A 25,326-nucleotide genomic window follows, 5' to 3' on the forward strand; every position below is an offset into this window, starting at 1 on the left:
GGCACTATATACTGTTTTGCATTATACTGTCATTTTTATTTTTTATTTGGGATGTTTAATAGATAATAAATTATCAGGTGATGCTATGGCAAGAAAGGTTTTTACGAAGATATGTGGAAAAATTAGGTTCTTAGCAAGGCAAGCTGATCTGTTGGATGTTCATTCTTTAAAATTGATGGCAGGAGCTTTAATTCAACCCCATTTTGATTATGCTACCTCTTTTTGGTATAGTAGCTGCTCACAGATTATGAAGGAAAAAATGCAAAAGGCACAAAATAAATTAGTACGAATAATTTTAAAAACTCATCCTAGAGCACATTTGCACAAAGAGTCTTTTAAAAAATTAGGTATAGTAACTGTTAGTAAGAGAGTATGTTTTTTAAAACTGGGAATGGTGCGTAAAATGTTTAATAATGTGGTTCCTAGCTATTTGGTGAACTATTTTCAAATGGTGAGGCAACAGCTTTCATACAGTACTAGGAGTTGGGATTTTAATATTTGTTTATTTAAATTTAGAAGTCTAGTGGGAAAAAATATGTTTTTATATACAAGTGCAATCATGTGGAACAAATTACCAAAATCGATCAAGGAAATAAAAGATTTAAGGAGGTTCAAAAAAGTCATCAAAAGATGGTTGTTTGATGAGGATAATTAGTTTGCATGGTGGACGAGGATGTTTTTATTTTATATGTTACTTGATTGTGTATAGGGCTGTAGCTGGAAGGCCTCTCGCTGGATAAGTTGGATAAGTTGATGGTTCGTTCCGCTGTGGCCATCCCTGATGGATAGAGGGACTAAGCCGAAAAGAAAAATTAATGAATGAAGGAATGTATTTGTGAATTATTTTGTTCCCGTTTTAAAAATGTATGAGGTACTGTCTGTTTTATGCATCATCGGTATTTTGAAGCCATACTTTGTTTTATTTAACAGCGAGGACCATAATGGAAACAAGCCCAGGGCTTTATTTTGTTTTTATCCTCGAGAGTTTTTATTTCAAAATGTATGGGATACTTGTACAGCTTGTCTAAAATCTGTCAAATAAAATTCAATAAAATTCATTCATTTTCCTTCAGCTTAGTCCCTTTATTAATCTGGGGTTGCCACAGTGGAATGAACTGCCAACTTATCCAGCATATATTTTACGTAGCGGATGCCCTTCCAGCTGCAACCCACCACTTGGAAACATCCATACACACTCATACACACACATACAAAATGGACAATTTAGCTAACCCAATTCACCTGTACCACATGTCTGTGGACTGTGGGGGAAACCAAAGTACCAAGAGGAAACCCACGCAAACACGGGGAGAACATGCAAACTCCACACAGAAACGCCAACTGACCCAGCCGAGGCTCAAACCAGTGACCTTCTTGCTGTGAGGCGAATTTAATTTAATTTATATTTCTTTTTTATTTTTATACTTTTACAATTTAGATTGTGTCAAAGCAGCTTAACATAGAAGTTTTAGTAAATTGAAACTTTCAGTCCAGTTTTCAGACAATACCGCAACAATACAGACTTCTGCCTCTTGTGGGTATGGAAAGATACATCCTCTCACACAGGTGCAGAACATACATCCATGTTTCAGTTGGCTGTTATCGTTATGGTGTGTTCACATGCAGGTTTTGACCCAGACAAGAATAGACGCAGTTGATGCGCAGCAACAACATAGTCAGTTTTCAATGCCACTAGTTCTGTGATAACTACCCGCCGTGTACTGGGCTTAAGTGAGCAGTAGGTTTGACTTATTGGTAACTTTTTATAATTTTTTTGCTAAATTAATTAAATAGACTGGGTGGCACAGTGGCTTAGTGATTAGCACTGCCGCCTCATAGCAAGAAGGTCACTGGTTCGAGTCAGTGACTCCAGAAGGTCACTGGTTCGAGTCCCGGCTGGGCCGGTTGGCACTAAACTGAACTTTGACAGCTGCTTTGACACAATCTACATTGTAAAAGCGCTATAGAAATAAACAATCAATTTCTGTGTGGAGTTTGCATGTTCTCCCCATGTTTGCTTGGGTTTCCTCCGGGTGCTCTGGTTTCCCACAAAGTCTAAAGATATGCGCTACAGGTGAATTCGATGAATTAAATTTGCCATATTGTGTGTATGTTAGAGTGTATGGGTGTTTTCCTGTACTGGGTTGCGGCTAGAACGGTATCCGCTGCGTAAAACATATGCTGGAATAGTTGGCGGTTCATTCCGCTGTGGCGACCTCTGAAATAGAAACTAAGCTGAAGAAAAATGAATGATTGAATGAAATAGACTGGTCAGTAATACTATGCAATTTAAAAAATAAACTACAGGCACATAAACATATTAGGAATACATTGTCCCATCAAATAAAGCAACATTCTTTTAAAATCGTTCCAAGATTCCAACAGTACTCACTCACAACACACTCAGCGTACATTCCCACACTCATTAAACGCTAGTGAGTGCCAACTTGTTTTGATATGAGCCATTATTTTTGGTCTGGACTGCAAATATTTGGTGCTTCTGTTCATTTTTAGAGGTTGACAGATGAGATTACTATTTCATAAACTTACCACGAGAAGAGAGTTAATTAAAACACTTTAATCAAAAGCTAGCGTGAACTATCCATTTACATCTTTCTCATACTAACATCTTCCTCTCTCCCCTTAATTTTTTTACAAGACTCCTAAAATAGCATTCTTAAATTGAGCTCACTTGATTTGTTTTTTATTTAAAGAGGATCAATTACTGAGATCTAGTTGAGGAGAAATTATTCAACCGTGAACAACAATTCACACACACACAAACGCAAATCGACCACACATGAATTCCCACAAAGAGCACATATAAAGGCCTCGTTTTTCAATTCCATTTTTGCTCATTATTTTTCTCCCTTTTTCTTCTTTGCTCCTTCTCTTTCCCCAGTCTCTTCTCTTTCTCCCTTGCATGCTTGCTCTTGTTTATTTCAGGATAATGGCGAGACCAACAATAATAGACTGGACTCTTCTGGCAGTGATCGTGAGAATGTATAAGTGCATGTGTGTGTGTGAAGAGCGTGTCCTAATTTAACCTGGTTAAGTCCCTGTCTCCTCGTTCTCCATAAAGTTCCCCTCACCCAGCAAGCCCCCTCTAATTGGCAGTGAATTCTGGGGGAATGTGAATTGGCGGGTCGCTTGACTGGACGAGCTTCATTAAACCTATCTCCATCCTCCTCTCATTTAGATTACAGAGAAGCGCTGTGAAGAGCACTGCTGTCTGGCCTGTTGACAAGAGAGAAGCGTCGCTGACTGGCGAACCAGGAGATAAAAACACAGCGCATTGTTCAAGCCTGTGATTGGAGCCCACGTGCACTTACCTCCAGGGTTCAGTAGGTTTGTTTTGAAAAATGAGAGAAATGTTTAAGGGAAGGGGTTGCTCGGTGGCTCAGTCGTTAGCACTGTCACCTCACAGCAAGAAGGTCACTGGTTTGAGCCCCAGCTAGGCCAGTTGGTCTTTCTGTGTTGAGTTTTACATGTTCTCCCAAGTTTACATGGGTTTCCCCCACAGTCCAAAGACATGCACTATAGGTGAATTGAATAAGCTAAACTGGCCCTAGCATATGTGTATGAATGCAAGAGTGTTTGGGTGTTTTTCAGTGCTGGGTTGTTTTTGGAAGGGCGTACGCTGTGTAAAAGATATGCTGGATGAGTTAGCGGTTTATTCTGTTGTGGCGGACATTAATAAATAAAGGGATTAAGCTGAAGATAAATGAATGGATGAATGTTTAAAGGAAATCTTGTTTGCATGTGATGTTGAATTTTGTATTCTGCTAACTGAGCTTTTGAAGTCATTTATATAAAGTTTCATGAATGCTGGCAGATGCTGAAATCTAGTTTTAAAAATACAGTTCCATTCAGCTTTTTAAAATGTTTTAGTGAAGGAAAAGAAAACACTAAGAGAAAACACTAACCACCTGCCGCTGGATCTAATCTTTGTTGTTAAAACACGATATATACTGTAATTAATCTTTTGTGAATGTAACGGTCAGTCTTTGGACTTTTTAACCTATTATTTGTTCTCTTCTAGATCTTCTGCCAAATTTATTGTGTTTATTCAGAGCTCGACAAAACTGCCTTTTTTGCATCCCTTTTATGGACGGAGTTTTGTATTGCTGGAAACACTTCTCTATTAAAAAAGTAGGGTTTACTCTACAGAGAACTTTCAATGATTTATTTTTATTAATTTATTTTCTTCTTATAAATTTGCCATATGAGAAAAGAGCAATTTTTATTTGTTATTTTTGATAGCTAGCTAGCTAGCTAGATATATAGACAGACAGACAGAAAGACAGAAAGGCAGACAGACAGACAGACAGACAGACAGACAGACAAACAGATAGATAGATAGATAGATAGATAGATAGATAGATAGTTTAATGTTATACCTTATATTAATTTAATAATTTGATAATAATGCTAATATTTTATTCATAACACTACAAATTGATTTGCAGTTTTTCTCAGTCACTTTGGTGCATTTCTCACAACACTATTTACATTTGCACAACAGTTAATGCATTTCTCAAAACAATTAAGCAGGTCGCACACCAGAAGTGCCGCTCGGCGGCGTGCCGCATATTGCCATGCAGCGCCATACATTTCAGAATTATAAACATAGGTTTCTATCAGGGTACACACACCAGCACCGCAAGTCGGCGGCTGTCCGCGGCGCCCAGCCACAACTCAGGACACTGTTCATTTCTCTGCCGCGCCATAGAGCGCCATCTAAATAGTTTCATGTTAAATATCATGCGAATGTGTGCGTCTGGTGTGCGATACTTTCAACTGTCATGTGCGTGCCGTGTCTGTGCGCCGAGCAGCATATCAGTTTCTCATTCCTTTCAACAAATTGCAAATGCGTGTCAGTCAAAATTAACTAAACTTGTGAATGCTGAATAGTCATTCCATATATAACTAATAGTCCTCTTTTCATTACTTTAGTCATTGCATACAACAAAATTTTGAACTAGTTGTCAAAATCTGTCAAGCTAATTTGATCAAATTTTTTAGATCTTTTGAACAATTTTATAAATGATTTACAGACCTATGTATGTTGTTGGTTTAGTTCCATAAACAATATGTACTGCAATATTGTTTACAGTTGTGCACAGCTCTACCCAAAGGTGTATGTTGCTACCCAAGTTAATGTTGGTTGTAAATAAGGGTGTATTTATCCTTTAGCACAATGCTGTGAATAAATAAAAATTGCAAAGAGCATATGCAGTAAAAATGTGAAACATACATATTCAGTGTCTTGCACTCAGGTACCTCACTAAACGCAGTGATGTCTAACTTTACTGTAGTTTTCAAATGGCTGTGCAAATAGTATCTAGTGCTGTCTTGAGCATTTTCAGGAAGTGTCAAGCAAATCTGACTTTTTGCATTGAAAAAAAATGTACAGAGTAAACTGTCATAATGAAAACATGACAAAGCCATTTGACTGTCTTAACAATGGTGTCAGGACTTTTCATCTTGATGACACTGACACTTTCATTGACACGAATACTTGCTTTTGAGGAATGAGCTATCCATTTTGAGCAAGTGACACACATTTGCAGGTTATCAACTAGGTTTTGGAGTTTGTACTAAAATTGTTTTAAGAAATGCATGACCTGTTGTGCAAATGTGAATAGTGTTGTGAGAAAAACTGTAAAATAGTAAAAATTTTTTACTTTTATTATTGTATTTATTTTTATTGATTTATTTTATTATCATATATTTGTCATCAGAACAAAGCTAAATTTCATTTTAGACAGCTAGATAGATAGATAGACAGACAGACAGACAGACAGACAGACGTTTAATAAGGTTACATACTTTATATTAATTTATATTAGTTAATTAATAATGCTACTATTTTATTAATAACAATATACATTGATTTAATATTAGCAACAATTTCTACTTTATTATTGTATGTAATCTGTGTCATTTTATTTTGTTATAATAACATTTTGTTATGCCTATATTATTTTTATTTTATTATGTAACTCAATGACCCATTTCTCACAAATGTAGATATAAGAAATAATAAAAGACCATTTTGTCCAACCTCTTTACTGTACTCTACACGATCTCCACTTTCAATGATGGACTGTACAAATCACAATGTCATGTTCAAGTATGTCCTTCAGAGTGTGCTGGAGCATCTCTGCATTTTATAAGAGCGATATTGAGAATAATAGAAGAAAGCCTGAAGGAGCGAGCGATGCCAAGCGTGGGGGCGACACAACATCTCTAGCTGCGCCTCGGCATATTTATTAATAATCAATACATCTGAATGTTAAAGATGTTGTTTCCCTCTCTTTGCAAATGTCTATTGAAGAACTCGCTGGTGAAATCCGAACATGAATTATTCTATTACAGTGTCACAGTGATTTGATCTCTCCTTCTCCCTCTGTCTTTTCCCGCCAGCTCATCTAACCTGCTCTCCAAGAAAGAGATCTGACAGAAGTAGGACATTTCTCAACTCTAATGCCTATATAGGTAAGTGAAGTTCTCCTTTTATTCTCATACTTCTGCCTTTAATGTTGCTGTCTGGCCATTTTTCCAGTTCACCACTTTAGTTCTCTCTCTTTATGTTCTGTCGTTTACGCTGTGAAATGACAGAGCAGCAGATGTGGGTTTTGTGGTGTAATGTATAGATGATGTGGTTTCCTCCTAGGGGGAGCTGTGAGGCTCGACTCTCTGAGGATCAGGGATCATGGAGGTACAGCACTAATGCTAATGAAAGAGAACATGCGAATAGTTAGACGTCAGCACACATCAATGCCTACAGGGCAAATACACCACACACACACACTTATACTTGCACACACACAGAATCTCTCTCTCTCACTCTCTCTATCTCTCTCACACAAACACACACACATACAGTAGTGAGAGAAGGAAATACTGACATTTTTGGCAACATTACACTGAAAAAAAGTTGAACATTACTAAATTTAATTTATTTGTTTGTTTAAAGAGCCCCTATTATACATTAAAATATTTTGGTTTTGGGGGTTTCCAGCAACAGTCTGATATGCATGCAAGGTCAAATAACACTTTTTATTGTCTTATAATATGCATTATTTTGTAAGAGTCTAAATTATCATATGCTTTTGTTTTTATGACAAAACATGTCTTTTTGACTCAAGAAGGTCCATACTGACTCCAAAGGCAAATACTGATAAGATCAGGGACTGGTATGTGGACTTTGGGAGTTTTATGATGTGGTCACATGTTGATTGGTCTGTTTGAATGTCTCAGCATTTGGGCTTTAGTCACATGGTCAAGAAAGATACAAAATAGGTGGTAAAACACTGCTCTGCCTCTTTTCTTTTCCTGGCCTGTCTTTCCTGGTCTGCTTTCCTCCTCTGCTCCTCTGGAGTGAATCTTCTTTGACTCTACTGCAATCAGGCTAACTTCTGGGCCTGCTCTCTTTGTCTCTCTCTCCCTCCCCCTGTGTCTCTCCTTCTACCTCTGGTAACTTTAATTTTACATTTAAGCTGGGTACAATTTATATCATATGTTTTATCATTTCATATTTGATCATTTTATACAGTTATTTTGTAACTAATTCAGTTGTAACCATAGAGAATTATTGTCATCAAATCATCTCATTATCAAGTATTTCTGAATTACTTTTGATTTAACATCAACACTTAACTGTTCCATATTGCAATACAATACAATCACATAATATCAACGCTCTCCCACATTTATAGCTATTAATAATGCCCTTATTCCCGGGTTTCGGCACCATCTGTATTTCTGGGTTTAAAACCACAGCGGTTCGAACTGTTTCTTGACCATGTGACTAAAGCCCAAATGAGGAGACATTCAAACTGACCAATCAACATGTGACCACATCGTAAAACTCCCAAAGTCCACATACCAAGCCCTGATCTTATCAGTATTTGCCTTTGGAGTCAGTATGGACCTTCTTGAGTCAAAAAGACATGTTTTGTCATATAAACAAAAGCATATGATAATTTAGCCTCTTACAATTTTTACCTAATTATCCCAACGACTCCCATATGATTCGTTCAGCGATTCATTTGTTCCCAAACCTCTCCTTAGCATTATGCTAATCTGCGCTGATTGGTCCGATGACATCAATAGTCTTTTCTGATCCTTCCTTAAAGGAAGCAAAATAAACTTTAACCACTGACTCTTCACAGCCTCATCTTTGGGTAGGGAAAATAACACGAACTTTCCGACACACTTTAGAGCACAGCATTTTCGCGACACGATTCAACAGGGATCTGCTACAGTGTTTGTCTTCTTTTTCTTTCTGCAGTGTTTGTGGGTGGGGCTGGGGGGGGGGGGGGTGTCTCTTCTCGGATCTGTGCGCACAACAAATCTGAGCCGACATGGCTTAAGATTCATTACCAAGACGATTCGTTTGAACCACTCAACTCTTCAGTCGACTAATTTTTTTGATGAATCAATAGTTTTAAACACAGGACACTTTCAGATTTAACACGTTACACACTACATGGAAGGTCATTTTCAAAAACCCATAATAGGGGCTCTTTAAATTCAGTCTATCTAATTTGTTCAACACAGGCTCATTGTAAAAACGTACCCGAGTATACATTTCTGGAGAGCATGGATTATGTAGCCAGAGCTACGTATGGCTGCATTTAGTCCTTAAAATGAACGCTACAGGGCGGAATGTTTTGTTCTGACTGCTTACTTCCATGTGGATTTGCTGTTTGCCCAATAGCTTGAGGCATACGTCGGGGGACTTGAGAGGCAGTGAGGAGTTGACCGCGATGATGGGGTTTGAGTGTGGCAAAGAATGGTTCCAGAAAACAGGTAAAACAAAAGCAAAGGGTAAAATATATACAAGGGTGTAGCAACCAGGGGGGACACTTTTAGAGATAGACCATTTAGAAACAGGTGATTAATAATATATGAACGTATAATCTCATACAGCCATCCCCCCACTTTTAAAATATCCGCTACGCCCTTGTATATATATATATATATATATATATATATATATATATATATATATATATATATATATATAAATATATATATATATATATATATATATATATATATATATATATATATATATATATATATATATATATATATATATATATATACACTTTCTCTCCCTCAGTCATCTTGTAGTGACGCTACTGCCCAACACTGGCCATAAAGAATATTAAATATTAGGGCTGTGCAATTAATTGAAAATCCGATTTCGATTTTGGCTTCTAACGATTATGAAAAAACATTAATCGAGATAAACGATTATTGTATCATATACCGCCACCTTTCCAGTTGTAAACATTTGTTGCTGTGCAAAGCTCAGTTCCACGTGAACATTATAAAAGCATGTACTGTAATATAACGTTTGCAGCACGGAATGCTCATCATTCATTGATGAACATTCGAATCATTCATGTTTAAAAACGCGAACGAGACCGCATGCTTCTGTGTGTGTGTGCGCGCTTAGCCTCGGAGGCGAGCGGAGCACACATATCTAATGCCATCTTAATGTGAGTGCTTTAATGGTAAAATGCATGCACATTTGTGTCAGAGCGCGGTGTTTAGTAAATATTCATATTAACCCTGATTTGTGTAATAAACAAACAAGTTGAGCATCAAAAGACATGTGAAAGTGAAAGAGCCGCAGTATTCTTAAAGTGACCACCGGCCACCTGTTTTTATTATGAATCAAACAACAAATGGAGAAAATCTCTCACTGCTCTTGACTGAAGGACTTTTGTAGCTGAAGTTTTTTGTTCTTACAGTGAAGATGCTTAAAGCACAGTTTGTTTCATATTTTTATTCTATTGTATTTATTTCCCTTATTTACAGGAAGGAATATACTGTGCATATATACAGTTAAAGTCAGAATTATTAGCCCTCCTGAATTATTAGCGACCATTTTTCCCAATTCCCCCCAATTTCTGTTTAATGCAAAGATTTATTTTCAACCATTTTCAACTCATTTCTAATAACTGATATCTTTTGTCTTTGCTATGATGACAGCACATAATATTTTACTAGGTATTTTTCAAGATACTAGTATTCAGCTTAAAGTGACATTCAAAGGATTAATTAGGGTAATTAGGCAAGTAATTGCATAACAGTAGTTTCTTCTGCAGACAATCAAAAGTATATATTGCTTAAAGGGGCTAATAATATTGACCTCAAAATAGGTCTCAAAATATTAAAAACTGCTTTTATTCTAGCTGAAATAAAACAAATAAGCCTTTTTTCAGAAGAAAAAATATAGGAAATACTGTGAAAAATTCCTCTGTTAAACATCATTTGGGAAATATTTATATATATTTATATAAAAATTCACAGGAGGGCGAATAATTTTGACTTCAACTGATAATCGTTTTGAATAATCGTGATTACAATTATGACCAAAATAATCACGATTATGTTTTTCCCATAATTGAGCAGCCCTAATATATATATATATATATATATATATATATATATATATATATATATATATATATATATATATATAGTTTATTGTAGTAAAGGCTAAAGTATACTACAGAAATTACTATTATTTTATGATTATTATTTCATTTATTATTTCATGATAGTTAGTAATGATACTACAATATCTAAGTTAGTGTAATTTAATGCTTATTCGTAACTATTTTTCTTTACTATACATTACTATAGTATTTTAAATGCGTAACACCTGGTTTTATTGGATTTTTTGTTTTTGCTGTTATACACTATAATTTGTTTCTGTTTAGTACAATATTATTTACAGCAAATAACTGAACTGAACAATTCTGCCTTATATGATTCATTGACAGTTTTAGTGATCAGTAAGATATGAATGATAATTTAAGTTGCTTCGATTTAAAAATGAAAATTGCAAAAATAGCTTAAATGTAGTAAATAACTTTTAGTGTAGTTAAGCTACATTTTAAGTAGTGTGGCTAATAGCTTAGCTCACTACATATTTAAGTATCTTGCCCAACAGTGATTATGGCATTTAAGATGTTACAGTAGTAAAATATTTACGAAGATTGAAATAAAACATGAAAGCTAAACAGAACAAAAGAAATAATAAAATTATTAAAAATTACTAAAAACAAAAAAATGTAAAGAAGGCCATGCTAAATATTAATAACCATTATAATAATGTATAAAAGAGAAAAGGCTTCTAACTTTTATTATTTTTGACATTAACAGTATGATATTTAATATGCTTAAAATGCATCGCTAAAATTGAATCTGGAATAAAAATAAACTCTTAATAGAAAAGAAATAAAATGTAAATGCAAATGTGCATAAAATGAGTGAAACAAAAATAAAAAAAAGTATATTGACCTTATTCTAAAATGCGGAAATGCACTTGTTTTTAGAACTTCAGATACAGTTGCCTACATGGAAGAAATGACTAGGAATAATAAAAGGCAGAAAACGGTCAAACTACTTGCTCTGTAAACAAGTGTGTTCATGACTATACAGACAAAGCAGAATAATATAATAAGAAAATATCAACAATATTTGCAACATTAAGCAGCGTATTGAGCTGTTTATAATGTCTAAAAATGAATTGACGTGAATGAGACCGGAAGTCAAAGAGATTCAAATGGCTGCACCTGCTCGTACATGAAAAATAAGGTCAATACATACTACAATTATATATAAAGGACAGTAAAAACTGCTTTTCAGTCTAAATTATTTTTACATTTAAATGTGAAATTTAAAAACAATCTAATTTAAAAAATTAAATAAAAAGTGTACCCAAAACTGAAAATTCTGCCATTAAATACTTACCTCAAGTCATTCTAAACTACTAGGACCTTTATTTATTTTCAGGGTATGCATTACGTCAACTTAAGATGTGAAACATTAAATTAGGATTTTTTGCAAAAACAATCATATTTCAGAAGCAAATCTTAACTTCATTTGGGATTTTTATCCTATCTCACAAAATTGTATCTCCAGCTAGGAAATCTTAAATTGTGTCATCAAGTTTGGCAATCCACTTTTAGTTTACCAAGCAACCAATAACGTGAGAGCTGCTAATGAGTTAGCCTACACAAAACAGTCAGAATGCTAGATCCGTTAATACTTTGTAATGCTGCTTGCAGTTCCATTGCTAACTTTAGTATCATGTTGCTTGGTGCTGTGTAATTACTTATAAGTGTTTTGTCATGGTGCGTCCTGCAGGGTCATCCAAAGCCCTTCAGGGTTTTCCAGGAGTTTATCTACAATTAAACATCTTTGTTCTTCATCTATAATCATCAAAAATTTCCCTTTAGCTTTCTAATAATTTAGTTATGATGGTATATATATATATATATATATATATATATATATATATATATATATATATATATATATATATATATATATATATATATATATATATATATATATATATATATATATTTATAATAATAATTATAATAATAATAATAATAATAATAATAATAATTATAATAATAATAATATAATAGTAGTTTTTTAGGATTTTCTGTCAAGTTAAGATGCTTCTGTAATATCACATTCCTAGCTTTAGGGTGCACTCACACTATGCTATCTGAACCAGGTGTGTTTCCTGGTTCGTTTGACAAATGTGAGTGCTCCAGATCATGCTCAGGCGTGGTTCAGTTGACCCACCTTGGAATGGGTAATAGAGGTCTGCCAGAGTGCAGTTCGGTTGGACTTTGACGTGGTTCCCTTGTAGTGTGAGTGCAAAGCGTGCCCAGAGCCGAAATTGAAGACGCGATGTCACTTTTAAGGGACTGTTTCATAGGGGTTTATTAATCTTTCTTACTGTTCAATGAATGAGAATGGTCAATACACTGTACCTAGTGTGAATACGCCCTTAGTTAAGATAACACATTGCGTAAATGCTGTTTTGTAATAGCTTTTGTCTTACTGTAAATGTGGTCCTAACTGAAATGATCATGATTACCAAACAGAAAGGATACATTTTAATGTAAGGATATTTCTGTAATTTACCCCCTGAACACAAACGAAGATATGTTGTTAGCATTTTACATTAGCAGCACGACACCTGAGGGTGTATTACAGATGATCCTATGTTTAAAATCTTATCCTGTTACAGAACAGCATTTTCTACAGTAAATGTGTTATCTTATCTTATAACTAAAGACAGGAAGGTGCTAAACCTCATAACTTGTTATAACACATCATAAACATTATGATTACAGAAACATCTTAACTTTAATTTAATCTCAGCTTAACTTTAGAATGACGCTGGGAGGACCATGAAGATGTTACAATGACAGAACACTTATAAGTAATTACACACTGCTGCGCAACAAGATGTTACAGTTAGCACTACAGTTAACTGCAGTTAACCAGCATTATAGAAGCCAACAAAGCATCATGGATAACATGGACCTGTTATAGTGCAATTGCCTTACTTTTTTTTCTTGCTAATTTTATCTATCCATTTTGTGTAGGCTAACTCATTAGCAGCCTGTGCAGTGTTGGTTGCTTGGTAACAGACCTGACAATTTAATATTTCCTAAATATAGATAAAATACAATTTTGTAAGAAAGGACAATAATTTCAAATGAAGATTTGCTCCTGAAATATGAATATGCAAAAAAAATAAAATAAAATAAAATTTTAATAATAATAATGTATAATATATTAGGTTAAGAAAAACATTAAAAAGAAAAAAGGCTAATGCTACATCTCGCCTAGAGTTAAACAGTTGAGTTTTACCATTTTTGAATCCATTCAGCCAATCTCCAGATCTGGCAGGAGAACGCTTAGCTTAGCATAAATCATTGCATCTGCTGCAGCCATGGTACGACAATTATTACACCAGAATGGGAAAATTACACCAGAAAATAGCAACTTTTCATTTTCTATAGGTCTTAGTACACGATTTAACTGTAGAACCGGCCAACTTTAAATTTGGAAAACAAAAGGACAATTAGCATTTTTTGACATTTTTGAGCAAGATGCTAAACTGATCCAATGATTTAAGCTAAGCTAAGCTAAAAGTTCTCCCGTCAGACCCGGAGATGAGCTGAATCGATTCAAACGTGGTAAAACTAAACTGTTTTAATACTAGGGGAGTTGTAAAATGATCCTGTTTTCAATAAAATTAGAGTGTGCTTTTAAGACCTAAATTAACATACCTTAATTCTGTATTACGCCCCCTGGTGCTCTTGTGAATGCGTGTCATTGACTGATGCTTTTTGTTACTTCATTTATTACATTATTACATTTCTTTCTTTATTCTTTTAATAAGATTAATATACGATTAGTATCACACAAATGCAATGCACATTAAGAGCTCTGTTTTAACGTCTGAATCCGCTATTTTAAGGACGGAAAAATACGCTCTGCGCCCCGGTGCATGAGCACTGGGTTGTGCTTTTTCTGTGGGTTGTGCTTATCATCTAATAAGTCATTGGTGTGTTTTGAGCATAACATGCATTAAACCAATTAGAGTCTCTCATTCCCTTTAAGAGTCAGTTGTGTTGCACCATGGGGGATTTGCTATTTACATGGCGGACTTTGTAAAGGGAAAAACTGAATGCTTCACTGGTGAGAAAAAAGTTAAACAGACCGCCTGCAGCGTGAGGATAAAGAATGAGCCTCCTTCATTCGGCTTCTTTACTTTCTCTTTACTTTACCACTTTACTTTTGAGGATAATGAAACGGTGTTGTATTCACTCCACTGAAGACATCCATTAGCTTACATATTTAATTTCATTTGTTAAACGCAAAGATTTGTTTCAAAACGATTTCTAAATTCAGTTTTAAGTTCCAGCAAATGAATAAATGAACAATAAGATTGAAGTGTGGTCAAAAAACTGTTATATCCAAACATACGCCCTATTCTCATGCTCCATTTAGTGATGCATATGTCTCCAAAACCCAACAGGTGGACAAATCTAAACTTGTTTTTATTAAAACAATTATAACAGACAGCTTTTAGTTGGTCAATGGCATGGTCTATTTCAGTTCTTTAAAATAGCAGCACGCCAACAATGTGCCATAACACACAACCTTTATAGATCGGCAAACCCATGAGTGCACATAGTGGCATAAATGGATTTGCTATTTAAACAATGTGGCGCAAAACCTGAAAATTAGGGTTCTGAAAACAGCAACAAATCATGTCAAACACGTCTTGTGTCTAATTGTGCCAGGTGTATGATAGGGCCATATGTGTCAATTTTTATATGTAATGGTCTTACTTTACTTACCTTATTCCGTCTATTTGTAATTTAAAATTTTATAATTTCATATAGATTATAATTTCTATTCACATCTTCTTAAAATTGCAATTATGAAAAGCCTGGTGCCCTGGGCCCTACAGGATCACAATCTGCCCTTGAATCAAGATCAGGAAATTTGTTTAGAAAAACCGGGGAAAAAAAGAGAGGCAGGGAAAGAGTGAGGGATCGGCAAAGTGCAAGAGAACTTGACGGATCACTCTCTTGCTGATTCCAGCTCAGCACCTTCATCAGATATAGCACCCACATGCACACACAAATACAGCGCAGTCTGTGTCAGACAATCAAACCCAATGGTAACAGTGTGCGTGTGTGTGTGCGTGCGTATGTGTTTTCGGGGCGACAGCAAATCTATTGCTCGCAGAAGTGTGTCGGCAGTTCTGTGGCACTACAGTTCTAATGATGAATGTATGTGCAGTGCTGAACACTGTAGAGGTTACAGAACAGCTCATCACGACCCATCAACAACCGCATATTTCCATTTTATGCGTCTCTTTACAAACAAACTATGATACTGTGCTTCTTATTGTCAAATTATTTTATGCTGCATTAACATTTTGATTCAATTTGGAGTAGAAAGTTTAAAAGTCAAATCCCCAAAATACTGAGAATGCTATCAATTAGGCCTAAATCTAGAAGCAAGCTCTGACAGATGTGCCTTTTAGCTTGAGTAAATAAACATGCGGATCTATATACTGTGGGATTATCCCTTCCGCTCATACAGATTTGCATTTGCTGTCAGTTTATCTTCATCTGAAGGATTGCTGCCCTGCTCAGATTCGAAGCACTAAATGTTTTCTCACCAGCGTTGTTAAAACTTAAAACTAAAACCATTAAAAATTATTTCCCTTAACTGAAACAAAGCTGAAACAGACCAAAAGATGGTAAGCAGACAGTCAATTAATACTCAATTGGACCATCAAAATAAATAGTTACCAATACTCTTTCCAAAAAACAAAAGATATGGTATTTTTTAATGCAAATACAGTTATTGATATGAATACTAATTTAAAATAGTTCTAACAACATTATAATCTTGATTGTTGATGATTGATTATTAATGTTAAGGAAACTCACAGTAACACTATATATTTTGTATATTGTTATATATTATTTTGCTCATATTTGGCCTTTTTTAAGCACAGACATTGTTTTTTAGTGTTTTCTGCTGACACTTTTACAAAAAAAAAAAAGAGCACACACAAATCTGCTTTGTGTGCTGTTAAATGCACATTCCCTGTTCATCTGTTCTCTTCATAAATAAATCACTGCATAATCTAATTTAATCACATTAAAATTCAAATTGTTTTATTTATTTTAAAATATTTATCCAAAGTTAATTTATTTGGCCAGTGAACTGTTTTAATAAGTTATGACTGTTGTTAAACACTACACTTTTCTGAACTCTCCAAACAGCCCAATAAATCTAGCTTTTTTTTTAGGCTGAACTACACAAAGTCCCTCAACCAATCAGCCAGTGATTGCTGTTGCCACAGTAGTTTTGCTTGTGCTAATCTGTTTTATAAATCAGACTAACCATCCGTGAAAGACTTGTTCAGAAACCAATGAAGTACCAACTTCTACTCAACGATTAAGCTTTATTGAAATTCAGCAGCAAACTAAGAGGTTATGCTGATCTCTTGTTTATCAGTGACCTCATTAATCAAGGCGACTCAGGCTGAAGACAACATCTACATGATATATTATAATCTTTTATTTATCAAATTTTTTAGTTTTATAAAATTATACATTTACATTTTGATAAAACCATGGAACCTAAAAAGAAACCCCACCAGCATTTCTTCTGCTCTGCTGCATAAGTGCCATAAAGGATGAATTACCCTAAAGTAAGGGAACCTAGAGTCTAGTATTTGTAGGTTATACATGAATGCGAGTGAAACTATGGGTTTATTAAAGCTGCGGTGTCATGTCACCAAATCCTCTCAAACTTCCTTGGTCCCATCTTAGGAAATATGGTTTTGATTAGCTTAATGTGTGGAACAGTAAATCAGTGAGTCAATAATATGCGGTGGGCCATGAGTTGAAAACAGGCCATATAGTCTTAAAGGTCCCATGAAATTAAAATATATATATTTTTTGATGTTAGTTTCAGTTTGTTAGTTTTAAGGTTTTCTATTAGCTATTCTATTTCTGTGCACTAAAATTGTGAGAAAATTTGCATTTAGAAAATATAAAACTAATATAAACATCTGAAGTTTGCAGTTTGTCATTTGCGCCTAAATGGATCAATGATTTTTTTCACGTCACCACATACTTCATTTTCTTAACAAATCTTCAAAAAGCTCCATTCATTCATTCATTCATTCATTTTCTTTTTGGCTTAGTCCCTTTATTAATCTGGGGTCGGAATGAACCGCCAACTTATCCAGCATATGCAGCGGATGCCCTTCCAGCTGCAACCTTTCTCTGGGAAACATCCATACACACTGATTCACACTCATACACTATGGACAATTTAGCTTACCCAATTCACCTGTGCCGCATGTCTTTGGACTTGTGGGGGAAACCGGAGCACCCGGAGGAAACCCATGCGAATGCAGGGAGAATATGCAAACATCACACAAAAACGCCAACTGACCCAGCCGAAGCTCAAACCAGCGACCTTCTTGCTGTGAGGCGACAGCACTCCCTACTGAGCCACTGCGTCGTCCCCAAAAAGCTCCAATATAATATAATATAATATAATATAATATAATATAATATAATATAATATAATATAATATAATATAATATAATATAATATAATATAATATAATATAACATAATATAATATAATCAACTGTTTTCTACCATGATGACCAATCAAATGCTCCACCCCCTTCAAGATGCTTCTTATTTGCTTTCCATTTGACACATTTGATCTCAACCACTCACATTGGTAGAGCTGTAATAAAAACACTGCTATGAGCTGTTTTTGTAAAAGAGGTGGAGCTAAAGTCCCACCCTTTCTTCACTTTTTTGTGTCTTTGAATTATGTCAAACATCAAAAAGCACATCACAAGACCTTTAAAGGTGCACTATAAGCAATATTTGAAAAATGTCATAATGTCAGACAGAATTCCAAAACACACTTGCAGCCAATAGACATTAAGGGGTGTGTCTATAACGATAGAGCAATGTAATGTAATCTAATGTAATGTAATGTGTATTTATGTAGCGCATTTGTTTTGTATGGCCTAGGAATTATATATATATATTATATTGAAATGTAAAAAAACATTAATTTCCCGTGAACATTTGAGCGCTGTTGAGCATGTTCTTAAACACTGCTGATTTACCATTGTGTTCACTTGTTCAACAAAAATCACTGTGACTGGCCATGAAGGTCATCGGTTCACCAAACTGACCGCTGTTTACAGCATTTAAACACAGCCACGGGGACACTGGAGCATTTTAAAGTTACGACAATCATTATAGACAATTGTTTGTCTATAATTTAACATACGAGCGATCAGCTGATTAATTGCGGTTTTAAAATGCTCCAGTGTCCCTGTATCTGTGGTTACACACAGTAAACAGCGTTACGTTTGGTGGGGTGGGGGGTGTTGGTCTCTCTACACTGCTACCAGTGTACAGCATCCACTTTGATGATGCGACTGCAGCTACAGGACATTGGCACCAGTGCACTCACCACACACCAGCTATGTTGTAGGTAAAGAGAAAAGTGATAGAGCCAATTTTAGTGGATGGGGATGACTGGGAGGCCATGATCTGTAAGGGGCGATGGAGGAAATTGGGCCAGGACACCGGGGTTACACTCCTAGTCTTTACGAGAAGTGCCATGGGATTTTTAATGACCACATAAAGTCAGGACCTCGGTTTAACGTCCCATCCGAAAGACGGTGTTCAGACCACAGGTTGAGTGCCCCCTGCTGGCCTCACTAACACCACTTTCAACAGCAACCTAGTTTTCCCACATGGTCTCCCATTCAGGTACTGACCAGGCTCAGTGCTGATAGTGGTGATATCAAAAGGAGCAAGGTCTAGTTGGTGTGGTATGAAGGTGTTTGTTTTGTTGTGTTCAGATTCATAAAATCTATACTAAAGTTTGTTCAAGCTGTGGGATGTTGTTTATTTTTTAAAGTATCAAGATTTTATATGTTGCCATCAAATCAGCCTTGCCTGTGCATGTTGTTTTATGTGTTTGTTGTTTGTGTTAGTCGTTCTGTAAAATGAAGTAGAGAACAGTCATGAAATTTGACTATTTTTACACCGTCTACATTACAAAACACAAGCCTATGAAAATAGTTGCTAACTGTCTTTATAAGAAATGCATCAATATTATTATATTATATTATATTATATTATATTATATTATATTATATTATATTATATTATATTATATTATATTATATTATATTATTATCCCTATTTTTTAACTGTCCTACATGAATCGAAGCATCATGATCCCGAGACCCTGAGTGAGGTGAGCCATGAACAACACAAACTCCAAACAGATGGCCTTGTTTAGGGCAACTGCGGACAGGGATGAGGAGTCCATGCATTCAGGGTCCTAAAGTCTTCATCTTTCAGTTCACCAGATCTGGGCCGAGGTGTTGATAGACTGGTGTTGAGTGAGAAGTTGTGCTCAACACTGTCTGCCTGAACGATTTATAAAGCGTGTGTGACACGAGCGCAAGGTGAGACGAGGGAAAGCGAGCATGAAGCTGTACATTTCAAGTGTGTGAGTGTTGATAATGATGTGACACACAGCCTGAATAATGAGCTGGGCTCAGGTGGACACACACCTTTGTCTGTACACCCACCCTTGGGCTGAAGCGAACACTAATCACACACTCGCTCGCTTAGACACATGCACAAACCTGCGGCCAAAGCTAAAATCAATCCTGTTTTTAGCAGCTTAACACTGACATGCACGCAAATAACATAAAAAACCTGACAAACACTCGTATATATTTAGCTAGCGAATTGAGAAAACAATTGCTTGTATCAAAGCTAATTATGCTAATCATGCTAAATGGAGACGAAGCCATTTAGACCCTAAATCTCAACCCTAAGGGAAAATTTTGCAGTCTAATGATTTTGAATATTTATATATGTACATAGGGCGACGTAGTGGCGTAATAGGTAGTGCTGTCACCTCAACAGCAAGAAGGTTGCTGGTTCGAGCCTCGGCTCCGTCAGTTGAAGTTTCTGTGTGGAGTTTGCATGTACTCCCTGCGTTCGCGTGGGTTTCCTCTGGGTGCTCCGGTTTCCCCCACAGTCCAAAGACATGCGGTACAGGTGAATTGGCTAAATTGTCCGTAGTGTGTGTGAGTGAGTGAGTGTGTGTATGGGTGTTTCCCAGAGATGGGTTGCGGCCGGAAGGGAATCCGCTGCATGTGCTAAGTTGGCGGTTCATTCCGCTGTGGCGACCCCGGCTTAATAAAGGGACTAAGCCGAAAAGAAAATGAATAAATGATATTTGTACATACAGACAGAAAAATTATGTATATAAGTACTGTAGATACATATTCGTGTATGTGAGTGAAAGACAATAGTTTTGAGCATCAAAACAATAAAAGTGTAAACCCTTGACCATTTTGTACATTACAATTTTTTTGTTTTTCATTTTTTTTCCAAGTAAAAAAATTACATTATACACATTTTTAAAAATGTTTATTTAGGGGTTTTCACCTTTATTGATAGGACAGTGAACATTAACAGACAGGATAGTGTGGGGAGCAGTGATAGGGGAAGGATCGGCAAACATCCTCGAGCCGAAAAATCGACCTTGGGTCGCAGCGAGCACCTGGGCTCTAACCACTAGGCTAACCACTACCACTAGTTCTAACCACTAGCACTAACCACTAGGCTATCAGCGCCTATTGTTTTTTAAACATGATTCACAAATAATAGTTTATTAACTAAGGATTTAGAATAATACAAAATTGATGACATATTAAGTGACTCTACGAGTGGATCTTCGAATAATATTTAATTGTCATTAATATTTTTATATATATTTTGCAACAATCCTTCAAAGCGTTTTACCCATTTGATGCATGAAATGTAGTATGATGACTTGTTCTTTTATTTTTTTATTCTTCAATTCTTTTATGTAAGAATTATTTTTAAACATTAAACACTTAACTTACATTTAATATGCATTTCAAATATATATAACTCACTTGCGTAAAATGATTTTGATGCAGACACCAAAATAGAATGTTATCTTTGGCCCTGGAAAATGTCCATAGATGCAATGCAATTTGACAAACCTTGGTAAAACAATTCATAAATCAGGTATATAAAGTACAAGTAAATATATTCCTTTGAGATATTAATTTATATGTATGTCACATAACTTATGAATTGACAAATGGACAGAGAGATTAACAATCACAACAAATCTTTAAGGTTGGCCTTTATCCGAGATCTTTCTTCTTTGAACTTACTGTATCATTGTCATGCAGACTAGTTATGACTGGCTTAAAGTTATAATAGAGTTACATCATGTCCTAACTTCAGACACTCCAACATGTGACTTTGTTTTTGATTTCGTTGAGTGAAATTTCTGTTTTATAAACTGTTTCTGTTTTTCTACGATGTCAACAGCATAAACAACAGCATAAACTACTATAAAAAGGATCACCTCAGGTGCTGATTATGTGCTTTCTTCAATGTTGTTACCAATGAGTACATTTACATGGACGCCAATAATCGATTAAGACAGGACTCTGATTAAGAGTTTACCATGTAAACATTGACTTTTTATTCATTTTATCCGTTTAAGGTCATAATCAAACCTAAACAGAAATAAAATTAAGACATGATAAGAATGCTGATTTTAGTCACATTATTGAAGTGCAGTACAGACATGTAAACACCGCAATCAAACTATTACCTTCGTGTAGGATTTTGTCTCATTTTGAGACAGGATAGTCTATACACACACGCTGTTTAACACTATTCTCTGCACCTACCGAGTCAGTGAATGATCACAAACACATCGCCAAATAAAGAGTTTTTTTCCATAAGGTGCGCGGTGTCTAATTCCATGAAAACAACACTTCCAGCAGTTCATACTCGCATCCAATATCTCGTTTTTTATGGGGCATGAACGAAATGTTCCTTAATGAAAGTGAAAGAGCCAAACTCCAGTTAAAGTCTACAAATTGAAAATTAAACACCTGAAATTACATAAAACACCAGAGGAAATGTGGATAGCGTGATGACGCAATGACATTTATCAAATTATGTGCTATAACATGTAAAAAAGGATCATGAAAGAAACATTCAAAAAGCAACTCATGTAAACACAATCAGATTATTGTCATTCAAATTAAGGCAAATAATTCGATTATTGATGTCCATGTAAATGTAGTGAGTTTGAAGACCATTTTACTGGACACTTGTTTCCATACTGAAAGCAGCAGCAAACAGTTCAACTCAGATCTTAAATAAAATAACTAGCAAACAGTTTGAAAATGAAAGTCAGAACTGTGACTCAACATCATCCGTCACTCAGTTGCCTACAGTGTGTACTTTAAACAATGTTAAAGAGGTTAAACATGTATTGATTATGAAACTTACCATTTGGTTGTGAGTGTTAACATATTATTTAAATGTTTCTGCCATGTCACATCACGTTTGGTGTGAACAGACAAATTGCTTGTCGCTGGAATCTTGTTGCATCGTGTATAGCTAGGACACAGTGTTACGCAGTACTGATTAAACCTTCATGGGTCAACAATTCAGATCAAGACAGGCCAGAAGCTTTCAAGGATCCAACCAACAGTTTATAAATGCAATGAAACCATTGAATGTCAACTTGAGGAGAAGTAAAACTGGGAAATATTTGCAGAGCTTTTTTTAAATCCCAATTGTCACACTCCCAAAGAACTACAGGTAAAAAAACCCCAGCAAGACTGAGAGGAAAGAAAAAAAAAAAGAAGAAAAAAACAAAACACAGTCTTTGGTAAACACAAGAAAGAACATCAGGGCAAAAAAGCACACATTGCTCTCAAGAAAGCAGTTCAAAAAAACGAACAGCAATAATAGCAATATCCAAGATAAAAGATGACAAAATGTGCTGATCCATGTGTGTGTATCTGCGCTTTTCTGACTTTTCTCCCCACTGAAGCATTTTATTTCTCAGATTTATTGGTTGGTCTTTACTACGGCATCCAGACAACTATTCACACTGACAAAACCCAGTGAAAACACCTCTTTGTCTTTGTGAGAGTTGGAGATAAGTTTAAAGCCTAATAATCGCTCAGGGTTTTGAAAAACATCATAAAGCAACTGCAGTAAAATTGTGCTTCAGACAGCGCTATCGGGGTATTACATTTCAAAACCACTGTTCTTCTCTCATTTAATCAAGATACAGGGTTTCCTTTTTCCCTTCAGAAGTTGCGTGTCTCTCTCCAAAGTCAAACGAGAAAGTTTCACACAAAAACACAAACACACACATATATATATGTATGCACATGTGGCTCTCATCACTACCAAAGAAAGGCTGTTTAATTCTCCAAAAAAAGACTCTCTTTAAAAAAAAAAAGACAAGAAAAAAGGAAAAACATGCAACAAAAATACCTTCATCTCGGGGCCGGTTGAGTGTCGATTCATCGTGTTTTTTTGTGAGTGGACCTAGGGTTAAGACAAAAAGGAGGGAAAAAGAGAAAAGAGAAAATTCAAAAAAAGAAGATTACTGTGGCAAGAGAAAAATCAAAAAAGAAAACAAGAAAGAGCAAAAACCAAGAAATCAGCAAGAGGTTATTGTTCTCATTCTTTTCAAGAGGTGACAAAAAGCAAAGCAAAGGCAAACAACAAAAAGCATCATAAACACAGAATAACAAGAAAGACACAATCGGCTACAAGATCAAAGAAGTTTGATGTCAGCTCTGTGAATATTCTCGCCATTGTTCTCGCAGGCCTTTTCGTTAACGCCTGCTTTACTCGCTACAGTTACGACCGCTTGTTCGGCTTCCGGGGATGAAGGAAAAATCAATGCAGAGGAATCGGGAATTAACCTCTGAGGTATGAAAAACAAGAATTCCCATTCCCACCCCAGTCGCTCCTCTAGCTGCGGTCAAACTATCATCCGCCTCGCTTTGAAAATGTGAGAGGTGCTAGAAAAGAGGACCTGAGGGAAGGAGGGCAGAACACACCAGGCACGTGTTCACACACACACACACACAGAGCCTCTGGGGAAACAGAAGCAGAGGGTGCCGCACTCACAAATACAGTACACACACTGTGTTGACACTGTTGTCTTTTTGTGTAAACTGAAGCCTTTCTATACATACACAGCACAAAAACACAACTTCAATACCCACAAGCTCTTAGTAATAATGCCTTGAATAAATATGATTGTTATTTAATGTTCTGAAACACTTGCAAACAGAAATACACCAGTAAAGATTAATCTTTGAAAGTATTGTTTGTAAACAATTTCATCACAATAAAAATCGGGAATTTAGCGTCTAACTTGACACTACCTAAAATGACCTAGAATATATTATATTATATTATATTATATTATATTATATTATATTATATTATATTATATTATATTATATTATATTATATTATATTATATTATATTATATTATATTATATTATATTAAATGATATAACAAAACAACAATAAGAATAAGAAATGAAGACTAGTGGTCCAACAAACACCTAAACACATATCTAGTAAATCCATTACATCCAGAATTTTTTTGTTCTTTAGTTTACTTAACAGTCAGGTACAAATAGGCATTAAAGATTAGAAAGGCTTCTAACCTCAAGGAACAAATCTTTTTTTTTTTTTGCAGAGATACAGAGAATGCATTATAAAGATATTTTTAGACCCTTTTTGGCTCCTTTCTTTGTGAGCTGACCTGAAAAGCATCTGCAGAAGAGAGAAACACAGTAAAATAGAGATAGAAAAATAATGAAGAGGTCTCTCTACTGGACATGGCTGTCCTTTCCAGACTTTAAAGGGGGGGAAAGAAATGGATAGAGAGAAAGAGTGCATGAATGTGTGAGAAAGACAGGTCAGATCACTCTCGCTCTGGTAGAGATAGAGTAAATCCAGGGACAATGTGTGTATTGGATGACCAAAGGGAAA

At 35.5% G+C, this 25,326-nt stretch overlaps 1 protein-coding gene across 1 annotated transcript in view; it reads right to left on the reverse strand.

The window, feature by feature from the left end:
• nlgn2a (neuroligin 2a) overlaps nucleotides 1–25,326 on the reverse strand; it is a 323,599-nt gene that overhangs the window by 119,253 nt on the left and 179,020 nt on the right. The window contains exon 3 of the mRNA XM_056461239.1: nucleotides 23,802–23,855. Coding sequence (XP_056317214.1) covers nucleotides 23,802–23,855 — 54 coding nt within the window. The remainder of the gene's footprint in view (nucleotides 1–23,801; nucleotides 23,856–25,326) is intronic.

Source organism: Danio aesculapii, chromosome 7 (assembly GCF_903798145.1).
Source record: "Danio aesculapii chromosome 7, fDanAes4.1, whole genome shotgun sequence".
NCBI classification, from domain to species: Eukaryota; Metazoa; Chordata; class Actinopteri; order Cypriniformes; family Danionidae; genus Danio; species Danio aesculapii.